The sequence below is a fragment of the Antechinus flavipes genome, chromosome 6 (assembly GCF_016432865.1).
Source record: "Antechinus flavipes isolate AdamAnt ecotype Samford, QLD, Australia chromosome 6, AdamAnt_v2, whole genome shotgun sequence".
Taxonomy (NCBI): Eukaryota; Metazoa; Chordata; class Mammalia; order Dasyuromorphia; family Dasyuridae; genus Antechinus; species Antechinus flavipes.
This window is the reverse complement of record NC_067403.1, coordinates 250356372-250378980: the sequence shown is the minus strand read 5'-3', so window position 1 is coordinate 250378980 and position 22609 is coordinate 250356372. Positions and strand designations below refer to the sequence as shown.

The window sequence follows — 22609 nt, the reverse complement described above, 5'->3', positions numbered from 1 at the left end:
GTATCTGGTAAATTTGAGCTAAAAGAAAAAAGAAATCACCCAGACATGGAACTAATGTGAAAGACAAAGGATTTCTGTGCACAACTCAGAGACAAACTTAGCATAGAAATACTGGTGTTTAATTTGAGTTTTCACATCAAATGGTGGCTAAGCCAGAGATCTGGAAAGTCTCCTCACCCACCTTTGCTTGGTCTTAGGATGCCGTCTCCCAGGGTCCAGTTCTCTCTCCTGTGAAAGCTTGCCTTCTTGCTTAGGTGGACTGCCCTTCTCTTTGGATGCTCATTCCCCAAAATAAGAGGGAATCAGTCAGTAATAAAATGTCTAAGGTCAGGATGAATGGGGAAAAGAGAGGCGGGAACAAATACCAAGCTGGAAAGGACTGGGCCCTTCTCTCTACATCAATATAAAACTCTTTAAAGCCAAGAACTAGGTCTTGCTTCTCTATTGATCTCACTAGCTACACAGAAATGATTAAGGTAACCTTTATTGAAGGTTTTAGCAGTTCCTAGGTTTCCTATCAAACAAATCATCCACTCCCTTGCTCTGCCACTGTAAACAGGTGTTGGGGGAGAAAGTAAATTTCTCCTCAAAGGTGAAATCTTCAGATTCACTTCTTCCACATCCTTTTCATCTGACCTTGGAATTTTAAAGCTTTTATCATCTCCATAATTGGAGGTCCCCAGGGCATTATCCCTTACAAATTCCTGTTCTCTGCCTCTCTCTCACACCTGTAATTCAAAGCTTCCTTCTGATTAGGCAAAAAAGAAAACCTTTCCCTGATACACGCCCACACACTCCCATCCCTCCCCAGCTCAATTCTCTCCATCCAGAGTTCTAATCTTTTTCTCCCTTCTCTTCTCACTGTGACTCCTAGAATTCTCTGTTCACCAAATCCCCTTCATTCAAGAGCTCTTTTTCCCACACTGCTTCCATCTTCTAGCATTCCCTGAATCCTGGCTTTCTCTTGAAGATTTCTCTTGGTCCTCTTCTCTAAGGCTGGTTGTTCTGCTCCCCGCCACTTCCCTCTGCCTCCACAACTCCAGAAGGAGTGACTAACATGCTTTTTGCTTCCCATTGTCTTTTTCAGACTTTTCTTCCATCAATTAGTATCTCTTTCTTCCCCCCTCCCCTTAAGTTCATGTCACTGTAAGGAAAGAAATTTTCTTCTGTTGATTTAATAAGTAATATTGAATGGAATAAAACAAGGGCTTGAAATAACTGATTAATGGAGGGGGAACTTGCCATTTTATTAACTAATGAAAAAATATTCCAAAATGTCCTTGACATGCCAGGACTTGACAATGAAATGTGAGTAAACACATCAAGGGCCAAACTGAGTGGAGACTCATAAGAGAGTGCTGGTGGTCAACCCTACATTTCTTGCTGTCTATATTTATGTATGTTTGCCCTGACTATAATTTCAGCAGTACACAAAGTGCTAGAGCAGCAATCACAGAGGTTCAAGAACAAAGATGATGGAACTCAGACTCCTGGAGGTGGAATCACAGTTCATCCATAGATGAAAGTAGCAGAAGCTTCCAAAGGTTAAGAATCCTCAGTCACAGGGGGATAGCTGAGAATCCAATTTTGTGCTACTACCTCCATCTCTTCCTGCTCTCTTGTTTTACCTTGCATGGACCTTGCTTCCCAGTATCCAAGGGATGATTGAGCCAGATACACTTAGAGGCTAGCCAAAGAAAAATCGGATTCACCAACAATTTGCTGATATTATTGTAAGGAAACAAGAGCAACTGGGCTCTGAATCCTTGTCCCTCCTGCACAGGCTTTAACAGCAGAGTTCTCTGGCACATAGATAGAATCATGAAGTTGGTGACCTATAAAACCAATAAAAATCCTATGTATGAGTCTCTTAAAGATACAAAAATAGAGTTGTAGAGAGTATTGGAGCAGAAAAATTCCAATAACCTCATCCTTCTGTGGAGGGCTGGCACTGGTTAAACAGGACAAGAAAGATGGAATCATGAGGACCTGGATGCCCATCTTCTCATATTCACTTATTCTTCTTATTCACTCTGCAGGAGGAGCTGGAATAAAGGTATAGTTTATCTATGTGTCTCCAGAGCCCAATCCCCCAAGATACCTCTCACTTCTCTAATCTTAATCTCATCTGCACAATGAAATGTAGGAGTGACTGTCATCCAAGGAAGGGAGAGATTCTGCCACCAAAATGAGCTACCTTATCCGTGCACTGGTCCAAAATATTTTTTCAAGTCAAAAGGCTCAGATCTCCCTGAGATCTGGGAAATTCAGAGCAGAAGGCCCAAGAGGGCACCAGTCCATTCCTCATCCCCAATATCCAGAAGAGAATTGGAGAGTCCTTCTAGCTGCCACTGAGGTAAATATATTGGGGAACAACCAGCGTCTGTCCACTGGTCGCTTACCAATCAGCACCACCACTGGGTTCACTGTGTGGCAGTTCCCTTCAGATCTCAGGAAAGACCTTTCTGAAAAAACTGTAATGCTCCACTGTTTGTGCACACTGACAAAAATATCCTTGATTCTCATTTATACTCTTATAATTAAAGCTGCTCTGTCCTGTAATCCCAAAAGGGGGAATTGACTGAAGGATTCCCTCAGACAAAAAAATGAATATCCCTCCTCCCAGAGTGTTCCCTAAGAGAACTCACCCCAAGCAGAGAGAAGATGGACTTCTTCCCACCCTCATCTTCCCTAAAATCCAGTCTTTGCTAGAACCAGTTATGGGGATCACTATGAGTACTTATCTGAACTCTCAATCAGTTCTCCCAGGGTCTCATGGGCTTCAAGTCTCCCTCCTTACACTTTGCTTCCCCTACATATTTACCAAATCATTGTGGTTTCCTCTGCTTTAAAGAATTTGTAGATGAGATGACAGCAAGGAAAGTTTCTCAGCAAAGTGGTTTGTTACTTAAACAACATAAGCAGTAACTAATCTTTAATTTTTATTGCAAAAAATCTTTTCTTCTATTATTTATTAGTTTTTAAAGTTTTGATTATAGTCCAACAATCAAAAAAAGAAGAAAAGATTCTTTAAGAAACTGAGTGTCCAGCTCACCCATTGTTTTGTTTTTTATTATTTTTTAAAGAAATTTATGTATACTTATTTCTAAGTCCAATTTTTCTTGTGCAGCAAAATAACTGTATGGATATATATATATATATATATATTGTGTTTAACATATACTTTAACATATAACATGTATTGATCTACCTGCCATCTAGGGGAGGGAATGAGGGGTAGGAGGGGAAAAGTTGGAACAGAAGGTTTTGCAAGGATCAATGCTGAAAAATTACCCATGCAAATATCTTGTAAATAGAAAGATATAATAAAAAAAAGAAATCTATGTATAGTCAGGTTTATAGATATAGATATAGATATGATTCAACAGTCAAAAGGCATTTATTAAGACTTTGCTGACATGTGAAAAGGTGCTCTAAATCACTATCACAAAAGTGCAAATTAAGACAATTCTGAGGCATCACTTCACACCTCCCAGATTGGTTAATATGACAGAAAAAGAAAATGATGAATGTCAGAAGGGATATGGGAAAATGGACATTTGGTGGAATTGTGAACTGATTCAACCATTGTGGAGAGCAACTTGGATCTTTTTCCAAAGAGCTATAAAAATGTGCATACGCTTTGATCCAGTATTGTTTCTACTGGGTTTATATTCCAGAGAGATCTTAGACCCACATGTGCAAAAATGTTTGTGGCAGCCCTTTTCATAGTGGCAAGGAACTGGAAACTGAATGGATGCCCATTAGTTGAGGAATGACTGAATAAATTATGGCATATGAGTGTTATGTAATATTATTGTTCTATAAGAAATGATCAGCAGGATGATTTCAGAGAGGCCTGGAGAGACTTTCATGAACTGATGCTGAGTGAAGTGAAAAGAACCAGGAGATCATTGTATAAATTAAGACCAAGATTATACAATGATCAATTCTGACGGACATGGTTCTTTTCAGCAATGAGATGATTCAGGCCAGTTCCCATGATCTTGAGATAGAGAGAGCCATCTGCGTCCAGAGAGAGGACTAGATGGATGACAACATCCTTTTCACCTTTTTTATTGTTGTTTACTTGCATTTTGTTTTCTTTCTCATTTTTTTCCTTTTAGATCTGATTTTTCTTGTGCAACATGATAATTGTGGAAATATGTTTAGAAAAAATGCACATATTTAACACAATAGGTTACGTGCTATGTAGGGGTGGGAATGGGTGAAAAGGAGGGGAAAAATTTGGAACACAAAGTTTTGCAAGGGTGAATGTTGAAAATTATCTGTGCATGAGTTTTGAAGATAAAAAAGCTTTAATTTTAAAAGTTTACTGGGCATCAGGCACTGTGCTAATTGTTAGGAATACAAAGAAAAGCAAAACCAACAATTTTTATTTTGAAAAGGAATCTGTTCTGACAGAAAAGGTGATATGTAACTAAATTGAAGATAATTGAAGATAACCTGAAGATAAATTGAAGATAATTTCAGAGAGTGGGTGGCACTTGTTTGTCTGGAGGTGGAAGAAGAGAGAATAGATCAGAAAAATCCTTTTGCACAAAGTGGGATTTCAACTATCTTGACGAAATGCAAGGAACCCCAGAAGGAGAGGTGAGAAGAAAGAGAATTCTTCCCATAGGACAGAGCGAGTGAAAAAGCTCAGTGAAGGTTACGGAGATAAAATGCTGTGTACAAGAAGCAGCAAGTAGAATGGTATGGCTGGATGGAAAGGAAAATGTAGGATGAAATCAAGTTATGAAGAATTTTAGATGCTAACCAGGACACATTATATTTGATCTTGAAGGAAGGAAGCTATCTGGAGTGAGAAAGACCTCAAATTGTGCCTTACTTGCTTCCTGGCTGCTTGATTCTGAACAAGTCATTTATCCAATTATCTACAATCCAGAGTAACCATGAGGAGAAAATGACAAATTATGGAAAAACATTTTCCAAACTTGGAAGAGCTATAAAAATGTTAAGAGATCATTGCTGTTTCTATTGATGGGGTCCTGAGTAGCGAGGTAGAGTTGGCAGAGAAAACCTGAAGTATTGATGAGATTAATCCCTGAGACAAGTAGGGAAGGGCACTGATGGGAATCAGTTCAACTTTGTGGAACTCACCCCTCCGTAGAGGTCATGGGTAGCCGTGTCCAGTCAGAAATACAAACTATGTCAAATCATTGAGGTTAAATTTCCCCTGTAAATCTGTCTGTGGCTCATCCATGGAAGAAAAAATCCCTTTCATCATTAGCCCACCATGGCACTCTGACTGATGCTGTCTTTCTCCTCACCCCTCCCCATGCCTCATGGTGTTTTTACTTCTTCTTGGAGCTAATTAACTTTTTTTAGGGTGCTAAATCCCTCTATAGATTTAGCCTGCCAGTCAATGCAGTACTCCCACCTCATGGAAAAATCCTTTAGTGGATTCTTCCAAAATCCTTTCCTTACTGACCTTACTGCTCTCCCAAATCTATCTCATATTTACCATTCCTGGTATCTATTTTATCTTTTCATTTTGTCTGTAAACTTTTCTCATAAATAATTCTCTCTTTTGCCAAACAGAATTCTTCAATGACTGAAATCCAGCATTTGCTGCCAATTGCTCTCCTAAATCATATCACTATTAGTATAAAGATAAAACCTTCCTTAAACTCATATTTGGATTGATACCACAGACCTGTTGGAGGAAAGGAAACCAAGGCTCAATTTCTTTGAATTAGTTATTATAATTCTGCCAGAATTAATGGCCAGAATAATGCTCTAAATATTCTAAAAGAGAATCTTGGAAAAAACAAGAATTTTAGTAAATAAAACTATCTGATAGGATAGCTAGGTATTAGCATTTCTATGGCTCTTTAAGTTTGCAAACACTTCACAACCATTATTGCATCTTATCCTCACAATAACTTTGTGAAGTCATTTTGTGTTTTTGAGTGTCAATCTCCTCATATATAAGTAAGTCAAAATACTTTCCCTTCCTCCTAACAGCACTTTGTAAATTGTAAAATGCTCGTAAAATGGAACATATTATTTCAGTTGCACCAGTTATGTGCTTTGCTTCACCTGTTGATACATAGTCTGAATTTCTTTCCTTTCCCAGTCATTTTTTATTTCTTTTCTCAGCATCTGGGAAAATTGGCCATCAGATATGGCCAAAGTCATCCCTCTAATTAGTATCAGTACGTATTCATATAGTAGTATAATAAGAAAGAGGTCCATTCAGTTCTTTTTTACTCCAAGGACAACATGACCATGCTCACATTCACTTTCAAGTTTAAAAAGTGCCAGATGAATGCTGTATATACCATGTAATGCTCCCAATAATCCTGTGAGGTAAGTCAAAGAGCCCTGACTGGCCCCATTTTAGTCAAGAAAGCTGAAGTTCATAAAGTTCAGTCTATACCCTCATAAATACCAAGTGCCAAAGATAGGATTTGCTCCTTTCTAGAGCTAGTTCTCCTATAGAACATTAAACCAGGAAGTCTTTAAAGGAGACTTTGGTGGTAGGGGAAGGGGAAGCTGTAAAGGGACTTACAATTTTGTGGACTTCTCTGGGGTAAGAAAAGGAAGAAGAATCTTGGAGTGCGGGTGACTTCCTCTACAAATGAGACACTAACAAGGGAAACAAAAGAGCAATCGCTGTAATCAAAAGCAAAGATGATGGAGTTCAGACCATTAGTGATAGATTTAGATCTATCTATATATTAGATCTAGATTTAGATAGAATTAGAATCAAACTTCCAAAGGCTGAGAGATGTCATTTCCTGGAGAGAAAGGAGATCCAATTATGTCCCACCATCTCCATCCTTTCCCATGCCTTCTTCGAATCCTGCTTCCCATTATCCTTAGAGCATCTGAGGCAAGTTAGGTTGCCAAAGAAAAATATGTTTCACCTACGTTTTTGCTGATTCTGTTGAGATTATTAAGGGACTGTTACAGGAGATAAGAAAGGGGAAATGAGGAGTCCACGAGCAAGGCTGAAGAAATCCAGTAAAATATAGTCAATGTGCTCGATATCTCATTGAACAACAGCTAGTTAGGAAATAGGGAAGCATGTGGTCTATGTGAAACTATAAACATGGCTTCCAGGCAATGCAATGGGGTCAGCATTTGGGCTCTGAAGCACATCCCTCCCTTGGAGGTTTCAGCAGCTAGACTTTCTGGCACGTAGGGAGGGAGAGGCATGAAGAAGGCAGCCTGTACTGCTAATAGGGGACCCCACACAAGAGTCAGAAAGAATGCTGAAGGAAATGCTGGGGTAAAAATCTTTGACATCGCCTTTATGCTAAGACTTTGGCTAAACAAGGCAGGAAGGGTGGTATTCTGTGGGTACTGACTGGCTAGCTCCTCATGTCTTCTCATTCCTACTTCTAACCTCTTTCATTCCCCCTTCCCTCCATCTCTTTCTTTGATTATGACTAGACTACAGGATATTTCTAATGTTTGATTTTCAAACTCTTCCTTTTTTCAATCTTTTCTCTCCTCATCATCCATTCCCCTCTAAGCTCTTCTCTTTCTGAGACCACCAAGGTCACCTTTCCCTCATTATTATCCCTTTATCTGATCTCCATGTATCACTCTTTCTATCCTCCTACTCCCTTCTCTTGTTTTCATCTATCCCTCATGTTGTTATATTTTCCCATAAAAGAAGCATTCACCTGTCACCAGTTCTATCTACATTCACTCCCCTCTCCTTGTATACTTTTAGAAAAAAGCTTCTTACTGGTCTTTCTGCTTTCACTGTGTTGATGTTGCTACTATATTTCTGTTGTTTCAGATATTCAAGAAAGAAAAATCTTTTCATTTCTGGTTTTCTTTTTAAAAAGCTTCAACTCCTTCTTGATCATTTCACACCTGTCTTTTGTCCTTCAAGGTAAAACTCAGATTTGAAGGACAGGTCATCTTGAACTGAATTCTGAGCTCCCGTGTTCTTTGGATCATATTCCATTTCCTCCTTCTTGTTCTAGTGGATGGAGAATGAAATTAGGTTATTTGAATGAAAGATATGGAAATCTTTTTTTCTGATGGCATGAAGAACTTTTTGTTTCTGAATTAAAGTGTTAAACTTAACCACTGTGTTTTGGCCTTTACACCTTCATTTTTATTTGCTTGTTTCCTTTAATTTCCATTTTTCTGGAGGCCATCTGTGAATTTTCAAGTAGAATTGTGTTTTCTATATTCAGAAGTTCTCTTCCATTATTTTCTTCATTGTGATACTAATTTTTTAAAATCCATCACGTTCTTCTGGAAGAACTCTGAACTTGATTTTTCTCTACTCATCCTATTTTCAAGATCCATATAATTTGTGAATATTTTCTTTTAAAGTTCTTACTATCAGCTTCTCTTCTTCTAAGTTATCTTTCACTCCTGTATATTTGCATTTCTGGGCTGTTATTCTCCTTTTTGTTTCTTTGATGAGACATCATTAAAGATTCAATTTTTTTCTTTCCACTCATTATTTTTGCTAGAAAAATAATTGCAGGAGATAAATTCTGCTCTCACAATTTTAATTTCTCTTTTAAATAATTTTGGAACTATATTTCGCTGCTCTGTAGGATCCTCTGTCTCATCAAGTATTGGTTCGTTTTCCTTCATTCTGCAGGATACCTGAACTGATTTAATAGACCCAGAGGCTATATTTTCTTCTGTTGTTACAGTTTTTTCCTGTTGATTCATGTGTTTATGTTCAAGGTCTTTGAGATTACTTCTTCCTGGAATCTTTGGTGCTTTAATTTCCTCCCTCCACCCTTTATTTTTCCTTATCACCCATTTCCTGGCCCTCTCTTCTCTGACTGTGGTTTCCTTCAGGATTGGATCTCAAAGCATCACAGCCTTCTCCCACACTGAGTGATTCGAGGTTTTCCAGCTTTGATAAATTTCCCAACCGATTTTGAGGTAGACAGAACTAATCCCATCAGATACTGCTCCCTTCCCTCAAAGTTCCTGGCATATTACAGAGCTACACACACATATCTATCTGTTCTTGGTGACCTGTTTTACTCTTTTTGTTCCTTAATTCTCTGCGCTGACACCAGCAAGATAGGGTTTGTTTTCTCAGGTACTGACAATTCAGAGCTTTGCAGTGCTGGTTCTTTGGGGTTGGATCCCTGAGCAAGCTTTTGCTCCTGAAGAACTGTGGTCAAGCTGGCTGCTGAGGTCCAGGGAAAACTCTACAGTCTGAAGCCAGGATTCTAGAGCACTGGAAAGAGGGAGGGAGGATCAAGGCATAGGAGAGAGTTTTGATGACCATTTGTGTCGTGTCCCTGGCTCTGTTAGTTGAGCCTTGCTGCTGATAATGTGGGAGGGAAGGCAGGGATGTTGAGTGAGCTCAGGGTCAGTGAATATCAGTTCTTAAATTTTGTTCTGTGTTTTTTTATGTTCTTTTGATGTCCAGGGTTCTAGACTACAGCTAAAATTCTTTATATTTGGTACATAGTTTCTGTTTTGGAGAGTCATGAGAATAAGAGAAAATATCTGTTCATTATCTTATTGTTCATCTGACCCAGAGGTGGCCCCCACTATGTTTTAATACCAACTTCGGTGATCTCTCCCAAACAGACTACAGACAATATTTGTTTATTTACTGAATATAAACTGCTTGCATTTATGTTTTTATTCCCGGATTATTTATACCTTCTGAATCCAATTCTCCCTGTGCAACAGGAGAACTGTTCCGTTCTGCACACATATATTATATCTAGGATATACTGTAACCTATTTAACATATAAAGGACTACTTGCCATCTGGGGGAGGGGTAGAAGGAGGAGGGGAAAAATTGGAATAGAAGTGAGTGCAAGGGATAATGCTGTAAAAAATTACCCTGGCATGGGTTCTGTCAATAAAAATTTTTAAAAATTAATCTTTTAAAAATTAATTAATTAAATAAATGAACATTTAAAAAATTTGTTTATTTACTATTAATATTTACAATTCTTTAACAGGTAATGAAGTGGTAGCTAAGTGGTGCAATGGATAGAGCACCAGTCCTGAAGTCAAAAGGACCTGAATTCAAATTTGATCTCAAACACTTAACACTTCCTGTCTTAGGGTCCCTGGGCAATATACTTAATCCCAATTGCCTCAGGAAAAAAAAGAGGTAATGAAATTATAGTCATGAACATTTTAACTATCATTCTTTGAGGATGATGTGAAGAGACCAAGAGTTCAATTGCTTTTCTGTACTTATTATTAATTGTAATGGTTTGAAAGAAAAAGTGAAAAGACTGAAGGAAAACACTAAAATAACTCTTTTACCTTGAGAACTTTTTTTTAACTCTTATCTTTTAAAAAGAAACAAATGTGAAGAAATGAATTCTTGGAAAGATACTTTTAATTGATATTTTGAGATAGCTGAATATGAGCTTCTTTTTCTAGAATGGAGAAGTTAGTACCAGTGGTTAGAAGAGACACTAAATTTATTGTCAAAGCAAACTCATTTTCAATCATTTTGAACATTTTTATTATTTGTTTCATAGTTGCTAAATTGTATAAAATTATTGAGGAAAGATAACAGTTTATACCAAAAGACATAAGCAAAAGTCCATGGGAAAAGAGTTTTCCCTTATTTATGTAACAAATATTTCTTAAACTGGAGTAGGGGCTCAGAGATGAGGGATTAATTCATATGAGAAATGATGCAGCTTTAGTAATGGTGAAGGAATATTAGAACACATGCTATTTATTTCCCTAGAACGTAGAATGTAAACGAGGTTATTTAATTAAATTGCCTTCATTTTATATGTAAGGAAAATGGTTCCTAAAGATGTTGAGTAATTTTTCAAGGTTCTCTTAGTGATTAAAAGTCAGAGGTCTTATTTCCAGGTCCCATGATGTCAATTTTCCACTGAAAGATACCATTTGAACCCTAATGTATTCAGAAAAGCTTTGACTAGAATACTGGTCATGACATGGTCTATGTCAAGGGTTTTGTAAACCTGGGAGTGCCAAATGTCAATGAGGTAGAACTACGTGCAGTGTGTGAGCTGGAGTAAGGGAGAACTAAATGTACATTTAGCCTTAAACTCTTATCAATTGTGTGATTTCCCCAACTCTTTTAGTGGATTATAAACTTTTAAAGGCACACCTAGGATTGGGCTTCTGATTGGTGGCTGCAGGTTCCATTGTGAAGAGATCTCAGGGACTGACTTTACACTCCAGAGTCACCAAATCTTCAAAGAAAACAGACATAGAAATTAACTCCTGGTCAGAAACTCTGTCATCTGCTAAAAGATTTGGGTTTTTCTTTATCAAACAAACTGAAGTTCAGAAAAGGTAAGGCTATGGCTTCATAAGTGCAGAGTTAGGATCTGCATCAACAGCTCTTGTAACTCCCAATCCAAAGGGGTCCATTTTTGGTTTTGTTTGTTTTTTACAACATACTGAACTGAGGAACCTTCAAAGGAGAATGGTGGTAGGGAGAAGGGGTAGTTGTGAAACCGTTTCTGATTTTGCGGGCAACTGTGGGGACAAAAAAAAAAATGAAGAATCTTTGAGATCAGTGTAAGTTCTCCTAAAAATGTCTCACCCATAGGAAAACAAGGTAGAAAAGAGGTATTTTCTTCATTGGCCAAGAGGTCAAAGAGCCAAGATGATGGAACCTAGACTAATGGAGGTAGAATCACAGTAAATCATCAGGGAAAAGCAGGAAAACATTCCAAAAGTCGAAAATCTTCCTTCATGGGAGAGGACCTATTTTTGTGCCCCCCATCTCCATTTCTTCTTCCCTTATCCTACCTTATTTCCCAATAGCCACAGTCTCAGACAGGCTAGCCTTGGTGTTCAGCAAAAAAAAAATATGATTTACTGACATTTTTTCCTGTTAGTGTTGTGAGCAAATATTGAGATAATCAGAGTTGTTGTGGGAAATGAGGAAGCAAATGTGATTAGACCCTGGCCAAAGCTGGAGACAATTGCTTAAGAATTCCAAGAAATTTACTCTGTTTTGTTGAGAAACAGCCAGTAATGGAAGAAGTCTTTCCTGGGAACAGGACATGTGTTTTGTATGAAACATAATGGCTCGCAGGCACTGCAGGAGTAGAAGCAACTATACTTTGAAGTCTTGTCTGTCCTCAGGGTTCTGTGATGCTTGGGGTGGAGAAGACATGACAATGGTGACCTGTAAGGCAAATGATAACTTAGAAGTCCCCCATGGAGACAGAGAAGTGAAGCAATTGTCAGAGCAGAAAGTCTCTAGGGATGTCACCTTTATGCCGAGGACTGGCTCTGGCTACAAGCACCTACAAGGCTGCCATTCTAAAGAATTGGCTGGTCAACTTCCCACATACACTTAATTTTCCAATTCACTCTCAACATTTTTCTCTTCTCTTCCCATCATCTTCCCTTCGTACTCTGTCTCCAAGGTCACTCTGGAATGGAGTGAGTCTATAACTACCTTCTTCATTTGTGCTGAATACAAAAAAAATGACAAACCTAGAAAGCCCAAGATAAACAACCAATGAGACTTAAAGATGTGCCCTCTGTCTAGGTGGGCCATATCTGAGTATGTCCTGGTAGCTTCCTTTCTAGTCAAGGGACATGTCTCACACCTTTCCTAAGTGGATGCAATATTCCAGATAAAGATTCATCATCAAACTGTCATCAAATTAGTCATCAAATTGACCAAAGCACTTCCAATTTCTATGTCTTCTATTTGGAACTAAGTTAGAAAAAACAAATGTTCCCCAACTATTTTATCCTTATCTAGGATACAATATCAGCCTCATTGTAGGGTGAATGATGGATTTTCAATTGACTAATACAGGGGAAAGTTTCCCTACATTGTGCCTTTTTAAGACCTGAGGATCTGTGCAGCAAGATTGTGTGTATATATGGATACATATGTTGGATTTAACATATATTTTAACATGTTTAACTTATTTTGGATTACTTGCCATCTAAGGGATGAGATGGGGGAAAGAGGGGAAAATTTGGAACACAAGATTTTATAAGGGTTAATGTTGGAAACTATCCATGTATATATTTTAAAAAAAACTTTAATTTAAAAAAAAAGACCTGAGGAGCCTTCATATCCTCAATGGTGGCTCCCAGAGAATGGTTGGTCTCTGATGATGGATATGATGCTTAGGAGTATGGAGGCAGAGACACTTATTCTCTCTGAAGACAGGTTGTCCTCCCATCAGTCCTTGAAATGACCCAGCTCCCGATCCTTCCAGGAGAAGCCCTATTGCCCAGTCCCACCAAAGTAACAGATTCCCTTCATGATATCAGCTACTCACCCCACTCGCATTACAGCAGGTGGCTTTGCAGGCAAAGCTTGAAACTGTAAGGGAGATGGCAAGTTCCAAAATAGTTAGGATCAGCAGAATCCCATTGATTCCCTGGAGAGAGGGACCAAACAGAAAGTGTTGAGGAGTTCATCCAAGACCCAACTTCTAATAACACATGAAGAAAAAAATAAAAGAGCAGATTAAATGTGAGAAAAGGAAGGGAACAAAATCCAAGATATATAAGAAGCTCTTTTCAAACCTTAAAATACAATACGGATGGTAATTTTTGTTTCATTAGCTATAATGTCACAATTAAATATATTTGAGACCCATAAAATACTTTCCTCATGATAATCCTGTGTCATATATTGTACAAGGAGAACCACCCCTGTTGTGCAAACTAACCTGCCTATGGTCACACCCCATGGAACACTGTGTTCTGTCCCATACACAAGTTAAGCTGGCATCCATCTGGGTACATCATGGATGCTCAACATAGGTTTGTTTGATAAAGGACAACTTAAAACCTCTAGGAGACAGAGTTCTGATCAGGGGCCAATTTCTGTATAAGATTTGGTGACTCTGGGATGTTGAGTCAGTCCCTGCAGTTTCCCAACTTACAAGGTGCCTTCAGCCACCAGTCAGAAACTCAATCCTGAGTGGATTTATAAATTTATAATCCATTAAGGCACGGGGAGCAAAGCTTTTATTAGAGGAACTCTTTCTTGTTCCTCATTTGTAGTTCTTGCCTAAATCATCCATTGATCTTCATCTCTTACTGCATTCATTCTTTTCTAATCTCCATCTAAGCTAAATTTGGACATTCTCTCTCATTCTTGCCCTGCTCCCTCCCTTTATAATTACCCTTGCCCACACTGACAAAAAAACAGAAATAAGATCATGTTTATCTGTTGATTCTCCTGTTCCTTCAAAATTCTCCTCAAAAATCATTTTTAAATGGAAAGGGACCTACATGCACAAAAATCTTTGTGACAGCTCTTTTTAGGCAGCAAAGAATTGGAAATTGAAGGGATACCCATCAATTGGAGAAAGGCTGAACAAGTTATTATATGTGACTGTAATTGAATACTATTGTTTTATAAGAAATAAGAAAGTGGATTTCAGAAAATCTTGGAAAGACTTCTATGAACTGATGCCAAGTAAAGTGTGAGAAGAATATTGTACACAGTAGCAACATTGTGTGACGATCACCTGAGAAAGACTCTTCTCAACAATACAGTGACCCAAGATAATTCCAATAGACTTGTGATCCAAGACAATTCCAATAGACTTGTGATAGAAAATTGTTTTCCACATCCAGACAAAGAACTATGGAGAATGAATGCAGATCAAAGCATGCTATTCTCATTTGCTTTTGCTATTTGTTCTTTCTTGTGGTTTTTCCCTTTTGTTCTGATTTTTCTGTCATGACATGACTAATATGGAAATATATTAAACATGATTACACATATATAACCTATATCAGACTGGGGGATGGGGAAGGGAAAGGAGGTAAGGAGAAAACTTTGAAATTCAAAATCTTAGAAAAAATCAATGTTGCAAATTACCTTTACATATAATTGGAGGGGGAAATCAAATGCTATTAAGTGAAAAAATAATCCAAAATGGCTTTCTTGACACCACTTCCTCTTTCAGTCAAAAATAGGTTCCCTCTCCTCAAACATTTCCTGATACGCTCCTTCATATTTATTTGCCCTCTTCTATCACAGATCTCTTTTTTTCCTACTTTTACTTCCCCAAAGAACAAACAAGAGAATAAGTTCTTTGTCAGCAGGAATTGTAGCATTTTTAAAAATTACCTTCTTATTTCCTGTGCAGAGCTTATTACCTCACAAGTAGTGAAAATGACATATCCACCAAATCAGTTCCAATTGATCAGTAATGAAGAGAACCAGCTACACCCAGTAAAAGAACACTGGGAAATGAGTGTGGACCACAATATAGCATTTACACTCTTTCTGTTATTGTTTGCTGGCATTTTTTTTTTCTTCCCAGGTTATTTTTACCTTCATTATAAATCCAATTTTTCTTATGCAGCAAGATAACTGTATAAATATGTACACATATATTGTATTTAACATATATTTTTAACATATTTAACATGTATGGGACTACCTGGCATCTAGGGGAGGGAATGGAGAGAAGGAAGGCAAAAGTTAGAACAGAAGTTTTTGCAAGAGTCAGTGTTGAAAAATTGCCCATGCATGTGTTTTGTCAATAAAAAGCTATAATAAAATAAATAAGTAAATTTTCTTAAAAAAAAAAAAAAGAAAAGAAAAGAAAAATAAAATATCCAGATAATGTTCTGGAAAAAAAAAGAAAAAAAGAAAGAAAGCTACATATCCAGCCTTATTTGTTGAACTGAATGAAATGGGAATGAGCTGAACTGAATGAAGATACTTTTTGACCCTTTGAAATTTGCAGAATTCATGTTTCTGAGACAGAACACAAGAATGACCAGAAATACTAAGGAATTTCCTTTTCTTTCCTCACTCAAGCAAACTGCTTCTCCTCAGAGGTTCAGAGTTCTTAGTATCTTTGCCCTGGATTGAAAAAAGATTATCTACTCCAAAGATCCATGGTCAGAAATGGCCACAGCTAGAAAGTACTCACCACAGATAGCATTATGCCCCCGAAACAGGATTTAGAGACAACTGAACTAGGACAAAAATAATAGGAGATCCGCATATATGTCAAGTTGAATGGGAGAAAGATGATTCCCAGTACTGCAGCTACCGAACTTAGAGCATTCATTGCCAGGCTGGTTTGGACCTGAAAACAAACAAAAATCCATTTCTCAGTCAACTCATTAACATGGGGTCATGGAGCAGCTTCCGTGTATCCAGTCCTGTTTGAGAGACGGATGTGCATCCAATAACAAGAGAAAGATATTGAGCACGTGGATGAGCTACAAGTCTCTTCAGATACAAGGATTAATTTAAAAACTGCTTCATTCTCAAAGTTTTTGCATTATAGGCAATACAACATCTGCATTGGGACCCTTTGTTGTTCAGTCATTTCAGTCATGTTGCACGTCATGGACCCAGTTTGGAATTTTCTTGGTAAAGATACTGGAGTGATCTGACATTTCCTTCTCTAGTTCATTTATCAGATGAGGAAACTGAGGCAGAGTGAAGTGACTTGCCCAGGATGACACAGCTAGTGAGGATTTGAAGCTGGATTTGAACTCATAAAGATACCTCCAAGTCAAGCAGTCTATCCATTAAGCCCCCTTTATTTTTACATTAATATAATTTTTTACTATTTTTTTACATTTTTACATTATTTACATTAATTTTTACCTTGATATAATTGAAGAGGTCAACAGGAACTGAAAAACCAGGAAAATTATTTTTTATGTTGTTGGTATGACTACAAGTATCACCAGGTAACAATCTGAATAATGGAGGAATAGCCAAAAGTGATTTATAACCGCTGTGATTTCAAGTTACAAGACGGGCCATATGGCATTGGTCAGACAAGCCTACTACAGCCCAGCTAAGAGTTACTGAGGCTGTCTCTCAATGAGACTATGCCTTTGGTCAGCTTTGGTCAATAATTGAGAGGAAACATTTCGTGAGTAGTTGTGCTTCTATACAGATAAGAAGAAAAAGACCAGGAAAGATGAGATTTTCATCTTCATTTCTCTGAACTATACCTATACACTTTTCTTTTTTTTAATTCCAGAAAAAAATTTCCAGAGGGTGAAAAAAGAGATCAAAAATGCCTTCTTGAGCTAAGACATAGAGAGAAGGTCACTCACCAGTGCATTTGTGGTTTTGTTCTCTGCAACAATAGAGAGGACACCAGAGATGAGGAACTGTGGACAGAAGATGTAAGACATGAATGACCTAAAACCTTCGTTTCAGTCTCCATTGTGCTCATCCATTCCCCCAGCAGCCACTGAGATTTTCCTCTTCTATCCCTGAGAACTTGATGTCTCTAACCATTTCGTTATATTCTCCAGTTGCTTCATAAATATTTGAACAAGGATTAGTTGTCAGGTCTCCCTTCTTTCACAATGAGAATTATTACAGATGATTCTGAATTCAAATAACCATGCCAAAAGTCAAAACAAAGTCAGTCTTTTATGAGCCATATGAGTCTTTTCAGAAGAAAAAAGGCTCCTCAAATGTATTTCTATCTATCTCTTAATCTACCAATACATATACGTGTACATAGACATGTATTTGTTTCTATATGTATTTTTCTTCACGTATATGTGTATGACAAGATTCACAAATCATTGTGGGGACTTGAGAGAAAACATCTCCCTCTAATTAATATACTGAAAGGACTTGTTCAAAAGCACAGTATTGACTGAAATCCTGGTTTTGTAGTTTACCGTGGTCTGTAACTACCTTAGCTGGTTTCAGTATTTAAATAATGTCTGACTAACATATGATTGATGGAGTTGTGAAATGATCCAACCATTCTAGAGAGCAATTTGGAACTGTGCCCAAAGGGCTCTCAAAATGTGCATTACCTTTGACCCATCAGTGTTTAGATGGTTTTATATCCCAAAGAGATCTAAAAGGAGGGAAAGGGACCCACATGTACAAAGATGTTTGTAGTAGCCCTTTTTGGAGTGGCAAGAAACTGGAAATTGAATGGATGCCCATCAGTTGGGAAATCATGAACAAGTTATGGTGTATGAATGTTATGGAATATTATTGCTCTCTAAGAAATACTAGGAGAATGATTACAGAAAGGCCTGGAGAGACTTACATGAACTGATGCTAAGTGAAAAGAGCAGGACCAGAAGATCATTGTATATAGCAACAACAAGATTATATGATGATCAATTCTGATGGACATGACTCTTTTCAACAGTGAGATGATTCAAACCAGTTCCAATGATTCTGTGGTGAAGAGAGTCATCTATATCCAGAGAGAGGACTGCGGGAACTGAATGAGGACCACAACATAGCATTTTTCACTCTTTTGTTGTTGTTTGCTTGCATTTTGTTTTCCTGTTCATTTTTTTTTCCTTTTTGATCTGATTTTTCTTGTGCAGTACAATAATTACATAAATATGTATACATACATTGGATTTAACATATACCAATCCTTCCCTCTCTTCACCAGTGGAAATTGCAAATGAGAAACACTGGGCATAAAGATCATTTTGTAGACAAATGACTCTCCAAGGAACAAAAGGGAAAACTCCATATTTCAGAATTAGCTTCATTAATTCTACTCACAAATATTGGTCCCCAGAATAGGTAGCCAGTGTGAAGCAGAAAATTTCTCCTGTAATGATAAATATCCTGAGGAGTCAAAATGAAAACCATTCCTAAGGTGAAGTTCACTAGAGCAATCATGATCTGGACAGTCTAAAAAAGAAAAAGATTTTCATGAGTACATAGAGGACTTATTCACTTCTCTCTAGATACAGAGTCAAGATTCTTTGTCCTTCCCAAACGTGTTTTTTATCAGACCCTTACTGAGCATGAGTGAGAAGTCACAGGAATTGACATGTGGTGGAGGTTCAATAAAAGCTTATAATTAACTAATTGATTGACTGAAATTTCAAGTCAGAAAAAATAGGATCAATCCCCAACTCTACTCCCTAAAACCTTGAGAACTTTGGACAAGTGTTTTGCTCTGTGTTTTTTTTTTTCAGTCATGGACAACTTTTCATGATTCTATTGGGGATTTTCTTAGCAGAGATGCTAAGTGGTTTGCCATTTCCCTCTCTAGCTCATTTTACAGATGAGAAAACTGAGCAAATTAGATTAAGTAACTTACCAGCATCACACAGCTAATAAATGTCTGAGACCAATTTTTAATTCATGAAGATAAGTCTTCTTGATTCCAATTCCACTCTAAATACTCTACTATCTAGCTGCCTTCCTCAGAATATTTCCTCATCTATGAAATAAGACAGTTGGACTAAACAGTTTCTAAGGTCTTATTCAGCTCCAAAAATCCTAGAATCATGTAAGAGCCAGATAAGCAGAAAAGTATAATGGATAGACATCTTGCTGAAGGGTCAGGAAGACCTTGGGATGAGATCCTCTTAACTCTTACATAGATTGACTCTGTGATCCCAGACATATTATTTAATTTCTTACCAATTGCTAGCAACTCTCTAAGATTATAAATGGTGGATTCTTGCCTAGCTATATTGGTAGAGGGAATTCTTGTTAGTTCCTCCCAATCAGAAACATATGAATCTACTTTCCCAAAAATGGGGACTTTGACTCACCCCCAGCACTTTGGGCTCCCCTTTCAAGAACGCCTGCAGGTGTGCTTTTGATCGAAAAAATGGCATAAATCCCTTCCCTGGATCCTGAGGTAAGGAAGTGGGACCTGACTGGGGAAAGGCTGGAACCATTCCCTTTATAGTTGTCTGGGAGTCCATGAGGCCACTGATGATGCTGTAAGAGAAAATAATTCACATGAAAAATGGGTTTAGGGTGCCCTCTCCTTCAAAAAAAAAAAAAGATGGTGGAAAAGGAGTTGAAAGAAGCTAACACAATCTTAGGCTACAATAAGAGAGGGATGGTGTCTAAATAATACCCCAGGCAGATTTTGGGGTCAGACCACAGTTAAGAAGAACATTGATAAGCTGGAGAGTATACAGAAAAGTCCCATCAGGATGGCAAATGGCTTAAATCATACTAAATGAGAATTGATTGAAGAAAAAAACTGGGAATCATTAGCCTGGAGAAAAAGAATACTTAAATTGTTGAAAGAATAGATTGAGGCAATGGACATGAAAGGCAAGATCCAAAGGCAAGGAGTTGTGTCCTTCATAAGGGAAGATAATCCTGATTATAAAATACTTACTTTTGACATTTTTCCAGCTGTGAAGATGGTTTTAGTATAGATTGAAATATCCTATCCTGGAAGTGACCTGTCCATTAGGGCTGGGTCCTGATCATAGATCAGAACAAGGTGAACTGGCTCATATGAACTTTGGGATCAGTCTGAACCAAACTAAAAATGCACAGCTGTCACTTTGACTCAGGTTCCAAGTCCTCCAGAGGCCTTGAATTTTATCCTCAAAGTTGAGAGAACTGAGGAAGTGGAGATGTCTGAATGAAAATATGGGTGAGTAAAGATCTTCAGTTCATCCTTCTCATTCTTAACTATCCCAGAAGCTTATATTAGGCTATATTCCACCTAGACAGTAGCACTTAAGCAAGAAGGACATTATCATTTACAAAACTCCTTATACCTACTCTTCCAATCCCTTCTCTTTACTTATACCCAGAGAACAATCAGTAAATCAGCCCTGAAAAGGGCTCAGAAACTTGTGGCCTTATAGCTTAACGTGGAGGCAACTTTGTCAGCCTAGAACAAAGCACTCTTCTCATGTTAGCATTTGCCCAACTGTCTCAACTTTGAATTTGTGTCACCATGAAATATACCTAGAATAGTGCTGAGGTTGGCATATAGTGTCCATTTAATATATTTTATTGATTGATCGATTGATTGATTGATTGAAAGGGAATTCATTGAATAAAACATATAAATGAGTTTATCGATCTTACTTAAAGGTGGCTGGGAGAAACAAGCTTTTATAAATCAGCCCTATTCTGACCATGAAAAGGATCCAATTTAAAATCTCACTCTTTCTCTGTTCCAGGGTAGGCGGGGCCCACAGGCCATAGCTCAAGCCTATTTCCACAAGGTAAAGGGTGAACAGATTTCCCCCAACAAACCCCTCATTCTATGGGGATTAGGGAGATCTAGAATGAGGAAAATAAATAGGAAAAAATGAAGTTAATTAGCGAAAAGGGCCCATTCCACTCTGATTCCTTGATTCGACAGAGCATTGAAGGCTTAGTATGAATTCAACTATGCCATGAAGAAAGGGGTAGAAGATTACAATTCCTCATTTTCCAAAGCTTGCCCTTGTCTAGGGAGAAGAATGGACAAAACAAGAGAAGTGGGAGGAAAAAAAGCAATCTATGAACTATCTCTGGAAAAGTCTAGGGGAGAGAAATGCTTTGGAAGGATTACTTCAGGATGCCCCAAGTGGCCAGGAAGTTAGGCTTAAAGTTGTTGTTCACCTTTGAATTGGGTTTTGAAGAATATATCATAAGATGTGAAAAGGGGGAAAGGTGTGTGGATTTCTGTGAACTCTGACTGCCAATATTCCTCATCTCCCATCCTGCACCCTCTTAGACTTTAGAAAGGGCTTCAAATCCATATTGTAGGAGTGAAGCTAACATGAATAGAATACAGATCTGAAATTTGTGCAATGAAATTTAAGTGTCTATTTTAGGAGTGCCATCTCTCAAGAAATTTCCACTTCCCCAGCCTTAGTCCCATCTGCACAATAAAATGTGCAAATGACGGTCACCAAAGAAAGGGACCTTGCCAATATACTGATGCAATTTTTTCCTCTAGTTTAAAAGACTCTGGTTGCACCTGAGATACAGGCAATGAATTCTAGACTGAAGAATTCAAGGCAGAAGGATCTTCAAAAGGACAACCATCTATTCCTCTTGTTTGCAAAAACCATGGCAGATTGGAAGACTTTTTTTTGCCCCCCCCCCCAGAGCTAGAAGTCTTTGTGAAGGTCTAAGGGTTGCCCAGTGAATATCTATTTCCTTCAAAAGATTCCAGCCTAGACAAGGCTAGGAAGACCCAGAAGGTCTCTGCTCATAGTCAAAAGATCTTTTATCTTCATCCTCTGGTAACCAAACCTGATCTGTCCTGTCTGGCTTGGAGGAGAGCGGACTAAAGAGCTCTTTCAATCCTAAATGGGAATACTCCTTCCTCAGGACTCTCTTAGACTCCTTCCAAACCCATCTTTCCTGGTTCTAGCTTTTCCTAGAACCAGGGATGGGAACTACACAGAGTTCTTACCTCTCCTCCTCACTAGTTCATGCAGGGTTTCCTGGCCTTCAATCTTCCTCCTCACGGTCTGATGAGACAAGGGTTCCTCCTCTAAGGTTCCAACCTGTCTTGTCTTCCTTCTTCCTCCTGATACTATGCCCTTCCCCCTGGTCTTCTCTTACTTATGAGCTGGTGATGACTGCAGCAAGCAGTTTCCAGAAATCACGAACTATTACTTTCCAATATAGGAAGTGACTAATGATAAGTTTGTGCCACAGATTTATCGCATGTATTATGGGAGGACGTGAAAAGATAGTAAGACATGGATGAATGGATGAAGTGCAATTGGAATTAGTGGAGCTCAAGTGAAAAGAAAGAAGGAGGAGAATAAGAAAGAGGAGGAGGAGAAGAAAGAGAAGGGGAAGGAGGAGAAGGAGGAGAAGAAAGAGAAGAAGGAGAAGGAGGAGAAGAAAGAGAAGAAGGAGAAGGAGAAGAAGAAAGAGAAGAAGGAGAAGGAGGAGGAGAAGGAGGAGGAGAAGGAGAAAGAGAAGGAGAAAAAAGA

The 22609-nt window shown here is 38.1% G+C and overlaps 1 protein-coding gene across 1 annotated transcript; it reads right to left on the bottom strand.

Annotated features, from left to right (window-relative positions):
- Positions 1-10439: 10439 nt before the first annotated feature.
- LOC127540500 (membrane-spanning 4-domains subfamily A member 4A-like) lies at positions 10440-22203 on the bottom strand. The gene is made up of 7 exons (XM_051965217.1): positions 22078-22203; positions 19463-19634; positions 18456-18587; positions 17015-17071; positions 15865-16023; positions 13240-13341; positions 10440-12119 (listed from the first exon to the last, which is right to left on the bottom strand). The coding sequence occupies exons 2-7, from the start codon at positions 19616-19618 to the stop codon at positions 12048-12050; spliced, it is 678 nt and encodes a 225-aa protein (XP_051821177.1). The 5' UTR covers positions 19619-19634; positions 22078-22203; the 3' UTR covers positions 10440-12047.
- Between the last annotated feature and the right edge of the window lie 406 nt (positions 22204-22609).

Excerpts from the sequence above, each read along its gene's own strand:
- LOC127540500 (XM_051965217.1), bottom strand. The coding sequence starts at position 19,618 with ATGGACTCCCAGACAACTATAAAGGGAATGGTTCCAGCCTTTCCCCAG. Across the intron at positions 18,588-19,462 it reads GGGAGCCCAAAGTGCTGGGG|ACTGTCCAGATCATGATTGC; the intron begins GTGAGTCAAAGT and ends TTTCTTTTTTAG. Across the intron at positions 13,342-15,864 it reads GGGGCATAATGCTATCTGTG|GGAATCAATGGGATTCTGCT; the intron begins GTGAGTACTTTC and ends CCCTCTCTCCAG.